This window comes from Lithobates pipiens, unplaced genomic scaffold, assembly GCF_037356315.1.
Source record: "Lithobates pipiens isolate NorthernLeopardFrog02 unplaced genomic scaffold, aLitPip1_a1.2 Scaffold_22, whole genome shotgun sequence".
In the NCBI taxonomy this organism is placed as follows: Eukaryota; Metazoa; Chordata; class Amphibia; order Anura; family Ranidae; genus Lithobates; species Lithobates pipiens.
Window position 1 is genome coordinate 129,497,591 of NW_027507784.1, and position 14,287 is coordinate 129,511,877.

A 14,287-nucleotide genomic window follows, 5' to 3' on the forward strand; every position below is an offset into this window, starting at 1 on the left:
CTCCGGGACAGCCGCAGAGCACATTGGAGAAGGGTTCTTTGCTTCTTTAGCATCATTCTTTGCGTCGTTGGCTGCAGCTAGTGCAAACCCAACCTTCTAGGGCAATAGGCCAGCTAATGATGCTAGTGTACTGTGAGCAATGAGTTTATACTGTACCAATGCTCCCAGTATATAGTGTAGCATACTACTTGTAGTTCAAAGTGTACCAGATTGTGTGATCAAGTGTACAGCACCTTCCTTTTTTTTTTTCTTAACTGTACATTAAACAGAGAGTGAAGTATTTAGGTACATTGGATGCTGTCAAGCAAAACTGAGGACAGCCCAGTACTCCCATCGTGCCTTAGTTTTTTGCTAGTATCCTAGCAGAAGGAACATATTGTCTCTGCTCTGTGAGAAGCAAACCTTTTAGTCTAGCTTGTATAGGGCATGTCCCCTGGAATCCTACCTAACCACCCATGTAGTGTTCTACATGGACAGGGCTGTAGGTCTTGGGACCACTTCTGGCTAAGTCAGGGCTTATGCATTATTTTGAGAGCCTAGTGTGTGCTTTTATGCCCCAGTCTGTCACTTAAAGGGTTAAAAGCGAACTCCAGGTTTTTGGTGACTTTAGTTTGTTTAGTTGTTTGCTTCAGTAACAGATGCACCCGCTCTGAGCGTTATATAAAATATTGTGTTTTCGGCAGCAGGATGGGGACTTCCCATCCCACTCTCAGATGGAGTGGTTGATGCATCAACAGCTTGCTGAATGCAAAGTGAAAGAGCACATCCCTTGGCACCCTTTAGGCTAGGTTTACACATGTTCAATGCAAATTCCCCATTAGTTTTCACAGCAAATATCCAAAACAGCTGTTCAATGTTTTAGCTGCTATTTCCACATAAGGTTCAGACACACATTTTCAGAGCCGGTGGAGGAGCAGGTCGAGAAACTTTATCAGCTGTCAGCAGGTTCCCCGCTCACAGCTGAATGTAAACCAAAGAATTGCCGGCAATAAAATTTGAGAAAACAGTTGGGGGGGGGGGCCCACCCAATCCATACCAGGCCCTTCAGGAGTTGATGGAATAGACTTGCCCCCCTCTATACAGCCTCTTTGGGAAACATGCACATTGTTCAAAACCTGTCAATTACTTGATTGAATTACTTGGTGTTGGAAAAAAAACTGCCATAAATGACACATGCAAATTGCAGGAGGACAGAGTGACCAGGATCCACACAAGCGAATTAAGTGCACTTTGTATGAGGGTGTGTTTTGTTCATTTTACATTTCAAACGTTTATTACCCCATTAAAGTCTTTTTTCAGTGGAACCTGCAGTTTTTCCTGTACCTTTTCCTCAAGCAACTTCTATTCCTACATTCTGTTTTATTTTAAAAAAAATGGTAAATGCCTATACATAAATACTGTAGTTCCTCTAAGATATGTATTGCCTTTGGAGTATGTAGACATGCAGTAGATTTATGGCCGCTTTTTAAAAGTCCTTGCGCATTGTATAAAAAGAGCAACTGGAAGTCTAAGGCTTCCTTCATATGGCCATTTAGCTGTGTACACCAGATTCCAGTAGCAAGAATCAGCGGATTCTTGCCGCTGGAATAAAATGTGCATGCGAATAGCGGCAGACACTCAGCCTGTGCATAGTATTGACAGGCTGACAGCAGCTGTTGCTCTTGGCATGGGGCTGCACACCAAGCAGTTATTTGTGGTTAGGAATGGGTGTCTGAGTCTGGACACAGTTGGATGCCTCCAGGTTAGGACGTCCATCCCTAGCCACAGGTAACCGCTTGGTGTTCGTCTACATGCGAACAGCGACAACTGTTGTTAGCCTGTCAATACTATGTACCGGCGGAGCGGTCGGCGCTATTCGCATGCACCTGTCATTTCAGCCACAAGAACCTGCTGATTTTTGACACTGAAATCCAGTGTATGTGGCTAAATGGCCATGTAAAGGAGGGTGTTGTGCTTCATTCACATGTCAGATATTATGCATATGTGTGTTTTTTTGCATGTTGTCACACTGCGCATAGAGAAGCCCATTCTTTGCAATGGACTTCCTTACACGTGACAAATATGGCAAAGTAGCTAATGCACCTTTTTAAATTCCACACTTTTTTTTTTACCTGCATGTATTACGACTTTTGTTGTTAAAATGTGTTGGCCAAATTTTGGGTGCTTTTAACCATAAATGACACATGGTTTTGCACGTTTCTTAAAAGCACACAAAATCATGCAATTCTGCATGCATTCACACACTGCTATAATGTGAATGCAGCCTTACAGAGAAATGTTTATCCATTAATATAAAAACTATTTCAGATAGACAAATTCAACCAAATAAAATAAATATTTGGGCAGAGAATACAGTATGCCCTATTCTTAGGATTGGTGGACAGTGATCCAGCAGATTTCTGTTAGTTGTCATGCCTTTGCCAGAACATGGGATGTAGGACCTCTTAATAACACTCACATGTACTTGTTTAATGTGGGATTGTGTATTCATGAGCTCTCAACAAACACCATATGTGACATATTGGTTCATACTTTGTTTTGTTTTTTTGCGCTATGGTTTTTAAGGCTTCACTTATTAAGTCAGTATCAACACTATCAGATGACAAACTTGTGTCTAATTCAGCCATCTGGTTCTGTTGCGTCAGCAAAAAGAGCCCCGATTGCCACTGCTGGCCCCACAAGGTTATGTGCCCTTGTGATAGTGACCAATATCATGTCTGTGTTGTATCTATAATAGCCAATAATCTGTTATTTCCCACAATCTTCTTTAAAGGTTTTAATTTGTACTGTTTCAAAATCTAGCTTTTCCCTTAAGCTCAAGAATTCTAGCACATGATGTTCTCTACTGCCTCTAACCCATTTCTCTATCCTGGGGCTCTGCTTCAGATAAGCAAACCATGTTACTAGCAAATAAATGATTGAACGATCTATTGCTGACATCTTTCTGGCTCTTAATTTTTTGCTCTTTTATTTTATTTGCAGGATGTTGTATGGGGATTGAACTCCTTGTTTACAGTAAGTACAGATATAATAATGGTCTGGCTCTTCCGATTTATGTTTTGATAATGGATGGCAGTAAATGCTTAATGCTTGTACTTGTCCTTTTGTTTCTGCTGATAAAGCATACTGATTGGAAAGGATACTATCAAAGTTATTGTAGAAGGAAAAATATCTGATTTAAAGGAACATTTCCCCTAGAAATGATAGGTTGGTTTTGTTTTGCAAATGTCGTTTTTCCTGCAGATCCTTTACCTTTTCATATATAAAAACAGCACTAAGTTCCACCTTAAAACAATGGCGGCAAACCACCCTAAATGTTAAAGTAAAAAAATGCAGTTATTACTGCCTGAAAACTGTGTTTTAAGCATTGTACATTGCAGCCATCAGGCACTTGAAGGTGGAATAAAAAGTCTTAAAGCAAATCAAAACTCGGGACCAAAAACATGTAATAAATCATTTTCCTGTAAGGCCTCTGGCACACGGTATGATGTTTGACCATCAGTATTTCTGAAAGTAATTTTAAGCGTTTGTGTTACACGTATTTGCGTGTATCTGCACATACAATTAATTCCCTGTGGCAAAAGCGATGAAAATTCTAAATATTTTTCATGTTTTTGCACATACCAGCACAAAGTACTAACTGGAAAAGGAGATTTTTTACTCAAGAATACACAACACTTTTTTACACACCTGGGGGTACAGGCAGATTGTAAGCACATTGTAAACATTGGGCTGCATTTTAGATCAGTAAAAATGAGCTTTTTCAAGCTGCAGTGTGCAAGAGGACTTAGATGTGCTAGCTACATTTATTTTCTTTATATAGCAACCTGTGATTTGTTATTCATTACACACAAGTAACCAGAAAGAATATATGACCATTTCTTCCCAAGTGCTAGTCAGTGATATAGATACATATCCACAACAGGGCTCGCCAAAAAATGGAAAACCATCTGCAATTATACAGCAGCAGTATTCCAAATATTATATCAGTGCCTCATAAAATTTAAAGCTGTCTGGCTGTAGCACACCATCAACAAGTGACATGTGGCTGCTGTACACTTGCTGATGGTGTGCTACAGCCGGGCAGCTTTAAATGTTATGTGCCGAACTTGTGTGCACAAGAGAAAACATACATGAGTAGCGCCCGCATATGAAACTGGTGTGCAAATCACACGTGCGAGATATTCCTGCGATCGCTAGAGCGAGAGCAATAATTCTAGCCATACACCTCCTCTGGAATTTAAAACGTGCAACCTGTGGAATTTTTTAGACGTCACATATGGAGATTTTTAAGGGTAAACGTGTGTTGCCATTCCACGAGCAGGTGCAACTTTGAAGCATGACATGTTAGGTATCAATTTACTTGCCATTGTTCTATCAAAAATAGTCCCTCATCGGATAGTGTCCGCCCCTTTACTGCACAAGCACAGTGCCTGCGCACTACGCAGTAAAACGGGTCACATAGGATTCTCCGAAAATAGCTGAAAATCAACAGCTGACCATTACCTCTACATAACGCATGTACACTTAAGATGATATTAGGTCACAAATCCCTGCACGCTTCCGAGGCGCATTCAACTTTCTAAGGCTGATACTGTGCCTAATTCTTTGTCTTAGGGGCTTAAATACGTACACCAAACACACCCATAAACATTCCTAAACCTACCCTTGACTTCAGTAAAGACGCTCTGCAAACAACCGCCCATTTTAAAAATCCGCCCCCTCCTGCATCGGGAGCCTGTGACAGAATATAACATGTATTGCGCAGCCGCCGCTTATACTTCCTCATCAGCTGCTCCTCTTGGGAGACTTTTGGCATCTCCTTAATCATCCTTACTACGCAAGTGCAGTGCCTACGCAGTACGGAGCGGACACTATCTAATGGGGGGACAGTTTTTGACAGAACACCATAACATCTTTCGCAATATAAAAAGGGCTAACTTTAGGTTGTCTTATTTTTTAATTGAAAAAAGTGTATTTTTTCCCAAAAAAGTTTACTTGGAAGACCGCTGCACAAATACGATGTGACCAAGTATTACAACGACAGCCATTTTATTCTCTAGGGTTTTAAAAAAATATATAATATATATGTTTGGGGGTGCTAAGTAAATTTCTAGCAAAAAAAACGGAGTTTGAAAAATAGGCCCGTTCTTAAAGTGGTTAAAGATTTTATTAATAGATGCTTTGCATCCCTATTAAAGGCAGCCTTTGCTCTAGCCGGTCCTGTCTTGCAACCAGTTATTGTGGTTATTTCCATTTCTCAGTCTGTTAACTTGACAGGTCAAATGAATAGAGAACACAATCCTGTGTTTGAAGACCCTGTTCTGCTGGAACAATTGCGGCTCATGTCTTCAGTGCTGCTATTCTGTCTTGACACCCTATAAAATGCACTTTGTCTCTAGAATGACCCTCTGAATATGTGCTGAATTTTGTGGTTAAATTCTTGGTCCGCTGTACATACTTGCAAAAGGCATCTTTTACACATTCCTATCAATAGGGAACGTCTGTTTCTTGAATGCCTTGATAAATTTATGAAGGAAGTTACTGGGGGGCAGTGCTTTTACCCCACAAAAACAGCCTAAGCCTACTACTTACTGTAGCTACTTTTTTTTTGGGATCGTCCTCTAAGTCAAAAGTAGATCCATCTTTTTGTTGCAAGCCTTGGAACCCAAAACCCTCCCAGAAGATGTTTTCATTTTGAAGGAGTGCTGTCACTCTCCAGAGCCAGGGGGTATGTCTGGCATTTACACCAGTCTGGATTAGAGAAGTCCTGGATCTCTGGGTGCAATCTGACATTTCTATGGACTGCAAAATAGAAATTCTATGTCTCCACTCTCCTTGATTTCTAATTTCCAATCCAATCCAATCCAATCCAAATTTTACTTCAAAGACAGGCAGACTTGTGGGCTGCCCTGAGTCAACTTTAGGAAACGTGTTAATCCCAGTTCCTGCAGAAGCAATGTTCAAAGGGTTTACTGGAATCTATTCACAGTTCCAAAACCTTATTGAGGCATTCTCCCTCTAATTTCTACCTAAACTTCCTAAATCGATATCTGCATGTCTTCAAATTCCACATAGAATTCTCAAGATCTATCATAACTCTCAAATTAGGGGAATTTCTGGCATCAGCGGATATCCAGGCATCAGCAGAAATACAAAATCTTCACATTCCCATCTTCACGGTCTTGTTTTCTTCCAACATTCAAAAGACAATCTGGTTCCGTCAAAGTTTCAGATGGGTGATCTTTTCATCGTCTGGGGTATTTGAGGCTGATCTTGTGTACAGCCCAGGCAAAATGTTTCCTTTCCAAAGAAAATAATGCTTCTTTGAGGTCCAGTTGTTGGACTCTCAGGTCAACCAGGCATACGATGACTTGCTTCTGCATGAGGGTTCTGGTCCTCCTGGTAGTCCTTTGCGGATCGAAATTCACACTATTTTGGGCAAGCAGATCAATTTCCAACTCATTCCTAGAATTCAGATAATTGTTTCTTCCCTGGAAGGTAATAAAGTCCGACACAAGTTTGATGGGATCTATAATTCCCTGACTTTCAAGGGAACCTGGTCCTCACAGAAGTCGATGCAATCCATCAACATTCGAGAACTGAGGGCTAAAAGGCTGACTCTTCTACACCAGACCCACGTCTGTGGCCTACATAAACCCCCAAGGGAGTAACAGAAGTCGAGTATGCCTGAAGGAAAAAAGCCTGATTCTCTTCCTGGGCAGAGAACCATGTTTCAGCTCTCTTTCTGAATACCAAGAGTGAAAATCTGGTAAGTAGACTTCTGAGCTGCCAAGGTTTGGGCTCAAGGGTGTGGTCCCTCCACCCAGAGACCTTCCTTTCCCTCTTTCAGATCAGGAACATCAGATGTGGACATGATTCCTTCATCCATGTTTAGACTGGTGCATGCATTCACTTTGGTGAGGATTCTTCCTCAACTAGTCCGTGGGATACAGGAAGAGTAGATTCCGGTGATGCTCATTGCCGCAAATTGGCCCAGAAGAACTTGGTAACCTGACATACAGACTCCTAAAGGACAAGCCTGTGCTTCATCAAAACAAGTCAGACTTCCTGTCACAATGCCCTCTGTCCCATCCTGTGTCTTAGTAGCTGGCTTTAATGGCATGGCTGTTGAAACCCAGGTCCTTTAAAGATAGGGGAATTTCTGACTCTGTCATTCCCACTTCTTAGTACTCTAAAGCAGCCTTTTTCAACCACATTGCCTTCAGGTTTCTTAGTGGATGCCTTTGCAAAATGCCTAATTACCCACAAATTGTACAAGCCAGTGGGTGGACAAGTCTGCCTTTTAAGCCTGGTACAAGCTATTTGGGTTTTTCCAGTTCAACATATCGGGGGTTGAACGAAAAAAAAAACTGTCAGAGCCACTGTCCTAATGATCCGACATTAGTACAGTGATCTCCCCCGCTGAGCTGTTGTGTTCTGTCAGGGAGACGGCCATTGGCTGAGAGCGCTGATTGGGAGCCAGTCAACTGCTGTTTTTCCAGCATTCTCATCTTATAGAAGTCAGCAGTAGTTCAACATTTCAAATTTAATTCCGCTTTAAGATAATAGAAGTTATTACTTACCTGTAAATTTCTTATCTTTGATTACGGTACAGGACAGAGGTGCTTCCCCTCTATTCTCTGGTTCTCCTCGATTGCTGCAATCTGGAGTCCGGTGGAGTGAGTAGGGTTATATGTGGGCTGCATTTCCAGTGTCTAATCTCCTGAAAATAGTCATGCATTTATGGTCTATTTATACATGTCCTGTACTGTACTCTACTCCAGGATATGGAATTTGCAGGTGAGTCGGAATTTCCAATTTGCAAACAAATTCTACTAGCCTATGGCCTGCTTAAAGCTAGCAATATATGGTCCATTTTTCTTTTTTCTTTCAGCCGGCGGACTGAAAGAAAAAAAATAGATTCTTTTATCCACATAAACCAGGTGGATGGATGTATTCTGACAGTGGCACCTTAGGAGAATTTTCAAGGCTGTCCGTTCAAAAGAAGTTGATCAAACCATTGACTTCTGATGAGTGTGGACTAACCTTGATCGAAATTTGCCCAGTCCCTGCTGAACTGTGCCAATTTTGACTTGTGTACGGCCAGCTTTTAATTATAGTGCATGTATGGCCAGCTGTAATAACAAAGAATTTGGCAACAAGTAATTTTTTGAGCATGCTAATCTAGAGACAGGAGATAGCTCTACAAATAAACCAGTTCACCCCCTGCGCTATATACAGACATACTGTTGACTGGGTATGTTTATATATTCATATATCTTTACAACAATTTCCACTTCTTCTTTTACATCTGTTCTTCGTATTAGGCATTGTTATTTGTTACTGTGTAAAGTTTTACCGTTATTTAAGTAGGTAAGAAACTAGAACTGGGAAACTATAAAGCAGTAACCTTGACTTTGTGTGTAAATTATCTAAAGCTGTTCTGAGGGATGGTGTACAAAATACATGGTAAAGAATCAGCATAGCATAGATTTATGTCATGTTGTGTGCTTTCTTTTTTAGACGTCATGCACACTAGCTATAAAAAAAAAAAAACACTTTTCACAGGTGTTTGGCATATTTTTTTTTCAAGCCTGTAAAAGTACCTCTATTAACTTTCCCACCCGCCCACAGTACATTTACTGCAGGTGGACAGCACAGGCAGACTGGATGACATACATGATCCACCTCTTCTGGTTTCTTGCTAACCCGTGCTGTCACTGGCTACAGTGGGATTTTGTCAGCAGGTCCCAGACAATTAATTATGACTGAGACCTGCTGATCAGCTGTAGACAATAACAGCACAGAGTCCAATGTTTACAAACACAAGGGGCACTGTGCACAGATCGTGATCTGTCTGTTTCTTCTTCCTGCAAAGCAAGTTAACTGAGAACTGTGCGATCGTGCGACATGGCTGCCAGACAAAATTGCGTCCTTTTTTTCCCCCCCACAAACTGAGCTTTCTTTTGGTGGTATTTGATCACCCCTGCTGTTTTTATTTTTTGTGCTATAAACAAAAAAGGAGCGACAATTTTGAAAAAAAACGCAGAGGTCAAGTGGTTAAAATATGTGTCCATGCACACACCGGCCCTTACAGGCTGACAAAAAAAATCTATTTTAGGCTACTTTCAGACTGGAGCAGGCATCGGCAGTAAATCGTCGCTATTTTTAGTGCTGCTTTATCATCATTTTAGCGGCGCTATACAGCCGCTAGTGGGACGGTTTTAACCCCTGCTAGCAGTCCAAAAGGGTTAAAACTGCCCGCAAATCGCCACTGCAGCAGCAGTTTGTCGGCGCTGCCCCATTGTTTTCAATGGACTGGGGTGCTTTAGGAGCAATGTATATACCTGTCCCAAAACGCTGCAAAGATGCGGCTTGTGGGCTTTTACACTGGAGAGGCTCTTTACAGGCCCTATGCAGGTGCTGATTTTAGCACTGTAGTGCCTGTAAAGTGCCTCAGTGTGAAAGTAGCGCCAATCTTGTTTAGGATAGAAGTTTTTGGGCAGAAAAAATGCTTGACATGCCTAATTGTATGTAAATGCATCTTAACATGCCTAACTAAACTCTAGACACGTTTTAGGAGCGTTTGAGAGTCCATGCATACCAGTGGCCAGAATGAATTAATATTTTGGCCAATGGAATCAACGCTCACGCTCAAACAATTGACACACCTGAACGTGTGTACAATACGTTGCTTTGGGTGCGCTTTTTTAAGCAACTTTCCTCCTGCCAGGAGCTCTGGCATTCAGAGGAGAACATACCTCTTGTCCTGGATTGCATTTTGCTATGTGAATGGGAACACGTAATAAATACACAGTGGGTAATTTCCCAGTTTGGCTGCAAAAGTGGAAATACCCAGTTTAGCTATTTGGATGGTGGTAGCATGTAGCAGCTGTGAGATGGTTTTATTTATCTGCTGGCTCTAAGCTTTTCTCTGAAAGTGATCTGGATGGCTCTTAAGTCATCTGATCACTTTTACATGACTAGCGCATGCTGCACCCCCTCCCCTGGTTCCTCCCTCTGGTCTCTGGGCTCCCGGCCCCAGGACCAGAACCTCTAGAGTCAGGGTGACAAGTGGGAGGAGACAGAAGAAACATCCGTTCTCTGATATCCTCTGTAGGTACTGTGAACCAGAAGGGCTCAGCTCTGAGGCAGGGAAAACATTGGGGAGGTAATAGACCCTAGATGTCTCCATAAAGAGTACCTGTCACCTTCCCAAAGCTATTGCATGAGGAGCGTGTTAGCCCCCCAACTCCTCCGCCCCCCCCCCCCCCCCCCCAGTGATGGCAATAAAGTTAATTTAAATAAGATATCCCCTCTATTATTGTTCTAGGAAGTACTGTAAAACTTTGTATTCTCCATTTTTGTTTTTGATCACAATAGCCAACTGGACAAATAGAGAGTGGTGGGACACAGACAGTAATAAAAATTTGACAGGAGTTCTAAACCTACCCAACTCTATCCAAAACTTAAAAAAAGAGTTTTGAGGTACATAGATTTGTTGAGCACCCCACTGTAGGAAGAGAGCTTAAGGGGGGCAACTAAATTGATCCAAGAGGCAGCAGATGCCATTTACAGTGACCGGATTGAAATGGTAGACATGCTCAGTTTAAAAGATGTATTTCTTAGAACAAACATATGTATAAGTATATGCAAAGTCAACATAAGGATTTTTTCACACATTGTCCCAAAAGCTTTTAAAGGACATGGGAGTATGAAATACTTATGGAGGAAACGCAGTTTTACTTTGAGTTTTGGAAGGGTTCCTTATAGCAGCAGTGGTCAAGCAGTAATGACAAAATCATAAAATGAAGAAAAAAAGTACTAGATGATTTTACTTCTGTCCACCACTAAAACTTCTATCCATGAACTGATCCTGCTGCCCTTATAGAGTTGAGAAGAAAAATTACATGAATTCTAAAACAGGCATAGACATATTATCTTAAAGCGGTAGTAAATGTGCATTTAAAAAAAATAAAATAAAAAAACCTCCCTGCAAGTTGATGTCATAATGTGCTAATATGCATCATATACTAGTGCATTAAGAAAGACTTACCTTGAAACTAAGCCCTCCCGCAGCACATTGTCACCGCTGCAGAGGCTTCCTCATGGGTTTGTGGGCCCTGGCCGCTTGAATGGCCAAGCCGCGATGATGTCACTTGTACGGCACAGAGCTCTGAAGGAATGGCACAAGTATGCTATTCCTTCAGGGCGCATTCATCTGTGACAACACTGATTGCAGAGACACTGTATCTCCTAAACAGTGCCTGTTCAGGAGATATTTCTTGTACCTACAGGTAAGCTTACCTGTAGGTACGCATGTCTAATGGGAGTTTACTGCCACTTTAAAATCTCTGAGGCAGTGCTGAAAGTTATGACCCAGCAACAATGTGGCTGGATCTAACATGAGCAGCTTCACATATACCCCGTCCCCTAACTGCGGCAATATATACAGTTCTGCTACCACCACATTCATAGGTAATTATTACTATGGTGCCTTTTATTTGGGCATCATAGTAATGACTGTGTGCAATTCCAGGAAATAGAACACTGATTACTCCACGCTTTGAGTTATCAGATAGAAACGTAACCACACAGGAAGATAGTTCCTGGTAATGCGCATACCTGACATGTAGGTCTGAATAAGGAGTGTCCCAATTACAAGAATGTTTTTTCTGGTTATGGCAAACTAGGAATCCAGATTTGTTCAATCTTATTGTAGAGCTTTTCATGAATTCCCACGCTTGGGGAGCAGAGAAATTTTAAAGTGACCAGCCTAAATGCAATGTGGTTCAGTTGTCTTATCTTAATCGTACAGGGCACAGGCAACTTGTTCATACATCATAGGTATATGAACCAGATGATTTGACACCAGGAAAGCTCTTGAGAATACTCCCCTTGGGTGCTCTCCCATAGCCCTACTCCACTCTGTGCTCAGTTTTTTGATAATGTGTGAAAGGGTTGGACCTTTTCTCCTGCGAGAAACCAGCTTTGCTAGTTTGTTTTTTTCCTATTTTTTCTATATTTTATCTTCAAATTTTTCAATTAACCCTCACTGTCCTCTACTGTCTACACAAAAGCAGTTTATCCAGATCGGTTCAACCACAGTAAAACCCAGAGAGCCGTACCCAGGTCGCATGATGTGGGCACGGCCTATATTGTTTTTTTGGGGGCTGAATCCTGTGGGGTGTTCACCTTAGCACTTGGTGCAATGCTTTGTGTTCAGAGCAAGGTGCTATACAGGTCCAGGGCCGTGGTTCAACGCTATAAATCCCAGTCTCTGAAGACCCCTTCGAGGGGGTATGCACACCGTGACTAACAAAGCCGGGACTTTATATGCAATTCAACATCATGGACAGGTAAGACAGGGTCACCCTGTATCTCTGACCATTATTGTGCAAAACTGGGTTATGTTTGGAATATATTTACTTCAAAGTGTAAACTTTTCAAACTTGGGGCTTAAATTCAACCACTCAGGGCTTAGTCTCAGGAGCATGAACTAGGTGTTACAGCACACAATTGGTTGCATACTTTAATGCCACTTTTGCCTAGAGCCCTTATAAGGTATTTGGGTGTGTCTTCCCACCCTTTTCGCTACGAACATTTTTTGCAGGACAGTTTACACCTGGGTTATCACATACACCTTCAGGACTCACTTGCCCCATCTCTCACTCTACTCCATGAGTACCCCATTGGATTACCCTCACTTGTAGGTATGGAGGAGACCAATTGAAAGGGAGCCAGTTCCAAACAGCAGTTGAACATTTGCTCTGTCGAAGGCGCGCACAGCACACAAACTCAGTAACAATGCATTTCTTGCACTGGAGCAGTACCTGGTTTTAAACATAGGTCTCAGTATCCAATTCTAGCTGTATTTCAGTCCCGCAGCAAGCGGCCTACTTGACAAAAGCAGAACTGTGCACACATCGCATCCACAGACATCCAAAATGCCCATCTCCATGTTCCCATTGACCCACCTCATCATCAATTTCAACGCTTTGCAGTGATAGACAACCACTTCCAGTTTGTTGCACTGTTTTTTTGCCCTATCCTCTGCTCCCAGGGTCTTCACAAAGGTCTTGGCATCCTTGCTAGACAACCTTCTCTTGAAGGATTCATATCTCTTACAGCTCACAAAAAATGTTCAAAAGACTTTCCAGCTGCTTTGTGCCTACATTACCTGAGTCTAGTAAGCCACAATATAATGTTTGCTTTTGTGTCTAACACTTTAACTAGCAGCCCTTGGCTGTAAAGAGCCTATCCTCTTATTTCACAAAGATAAGGATGTTTTAAGCCCCAAAAAACATTTTTCTTCCAAAGGGTTTTTCAACTTTCCATCTCCATGAAGATGATGTTCTACCATCTTTGTGCCCTGCTCCTATACATCCAACAGAATTATCTCTACATTGCCTGGACATAGTTACAGCCATTAGAAGAGTGTACCTATATGAAACTGCTTCTATTAGACAAATTAATTCCCTGTTTGTTCTTTTCTCTGGACCTCGCAAGGGATACCCTGCTTCTAAATTCACTATTGCATGGTGAATCAGGAACTTGATCACTGGAACTTAAGCTCACAAACAAAAATCTCCTGCACTCTTGCTCACCTACTCCACCAGATTTGTAGGAATATCCTGGGACTTTAGGCACCAAGCCTCTTGTTGCCCAAATCCATCAGTTTTCACCCTGGTCTTTTCCTACATTCACCAAGTTTTACCAGGTAATATGTCTAAACTTCTGAGGATTCAGCTTTTGGCCGCAACATTTTTTCAGTGGCACTCTGAACCTGAGCCTTTTGACCCCTTTCTTTCTGGGGGGGGGGGGGGGGGGGGTCGATGCGCGCTGTTGGCACAGTTCCCTCTACCTGTCCCCTGGACCCTCTCCCAACCACCCTGGTAAAAACTCATATCACTGTCCTAAGTGCCCTGATCACCACTGTTATAAATCATTCCCTCCCAAACTTGTCACATTCCTTCTATTTTAAAAAATGCCATTATCAGACCATTGCTCAAAAAAACCCACTCTTGATCCGGAAGTCCTATCTAATTATCGGCCTATCTCCAATCTCCCCTTCATATCAAAAGTACTTGAGAAAGCCGTTGCCTCTCACCTTCAGGATCACCTCAAACATAATAATCTCTTTGAAAAATTCCAGTCAGGTTTCCGCTTTGCTCATAGTACAGAGACTGCCCTCGTCAGAGTTACAAATGACCTTCTTATATTATCTGATACTGGCTTTCCTTCCCTTCTTATTCTCCTGGACCTTTTGGCTGCATTTTAAACT

At 41.9% G+C, this 14,287-nt stretch overlaps 1 protein-coding gene across 5 annotated transcripts in view; it reads left to right on the plus strand.

Annotated features, from left to right (window-relative positions):
* The window catches only part of UBE2F (ubiquitin conjugating enzyme E2 F (putative)), a 396,663-nt gene that overhangs the window by 320,828 nt on the left and 61,548 nt on the right, over positions 1 to 14,287 (plus strand). For all 5 annotated transcript variants that reach the window (XM_077448309.1, XM_077448308.1, XM_077448307.1 and 2 more), the window contains one exon: positions 2,983 to 3,015. In XM_077448309.1, coding sequence (XP_077304435.1) covers positions 2,983 to 3,015 — 33 coding nt within the window. The remainder of the gene's footprint in view (positions 1 to 2,982; positions 3,016 to 14,287) is intronic.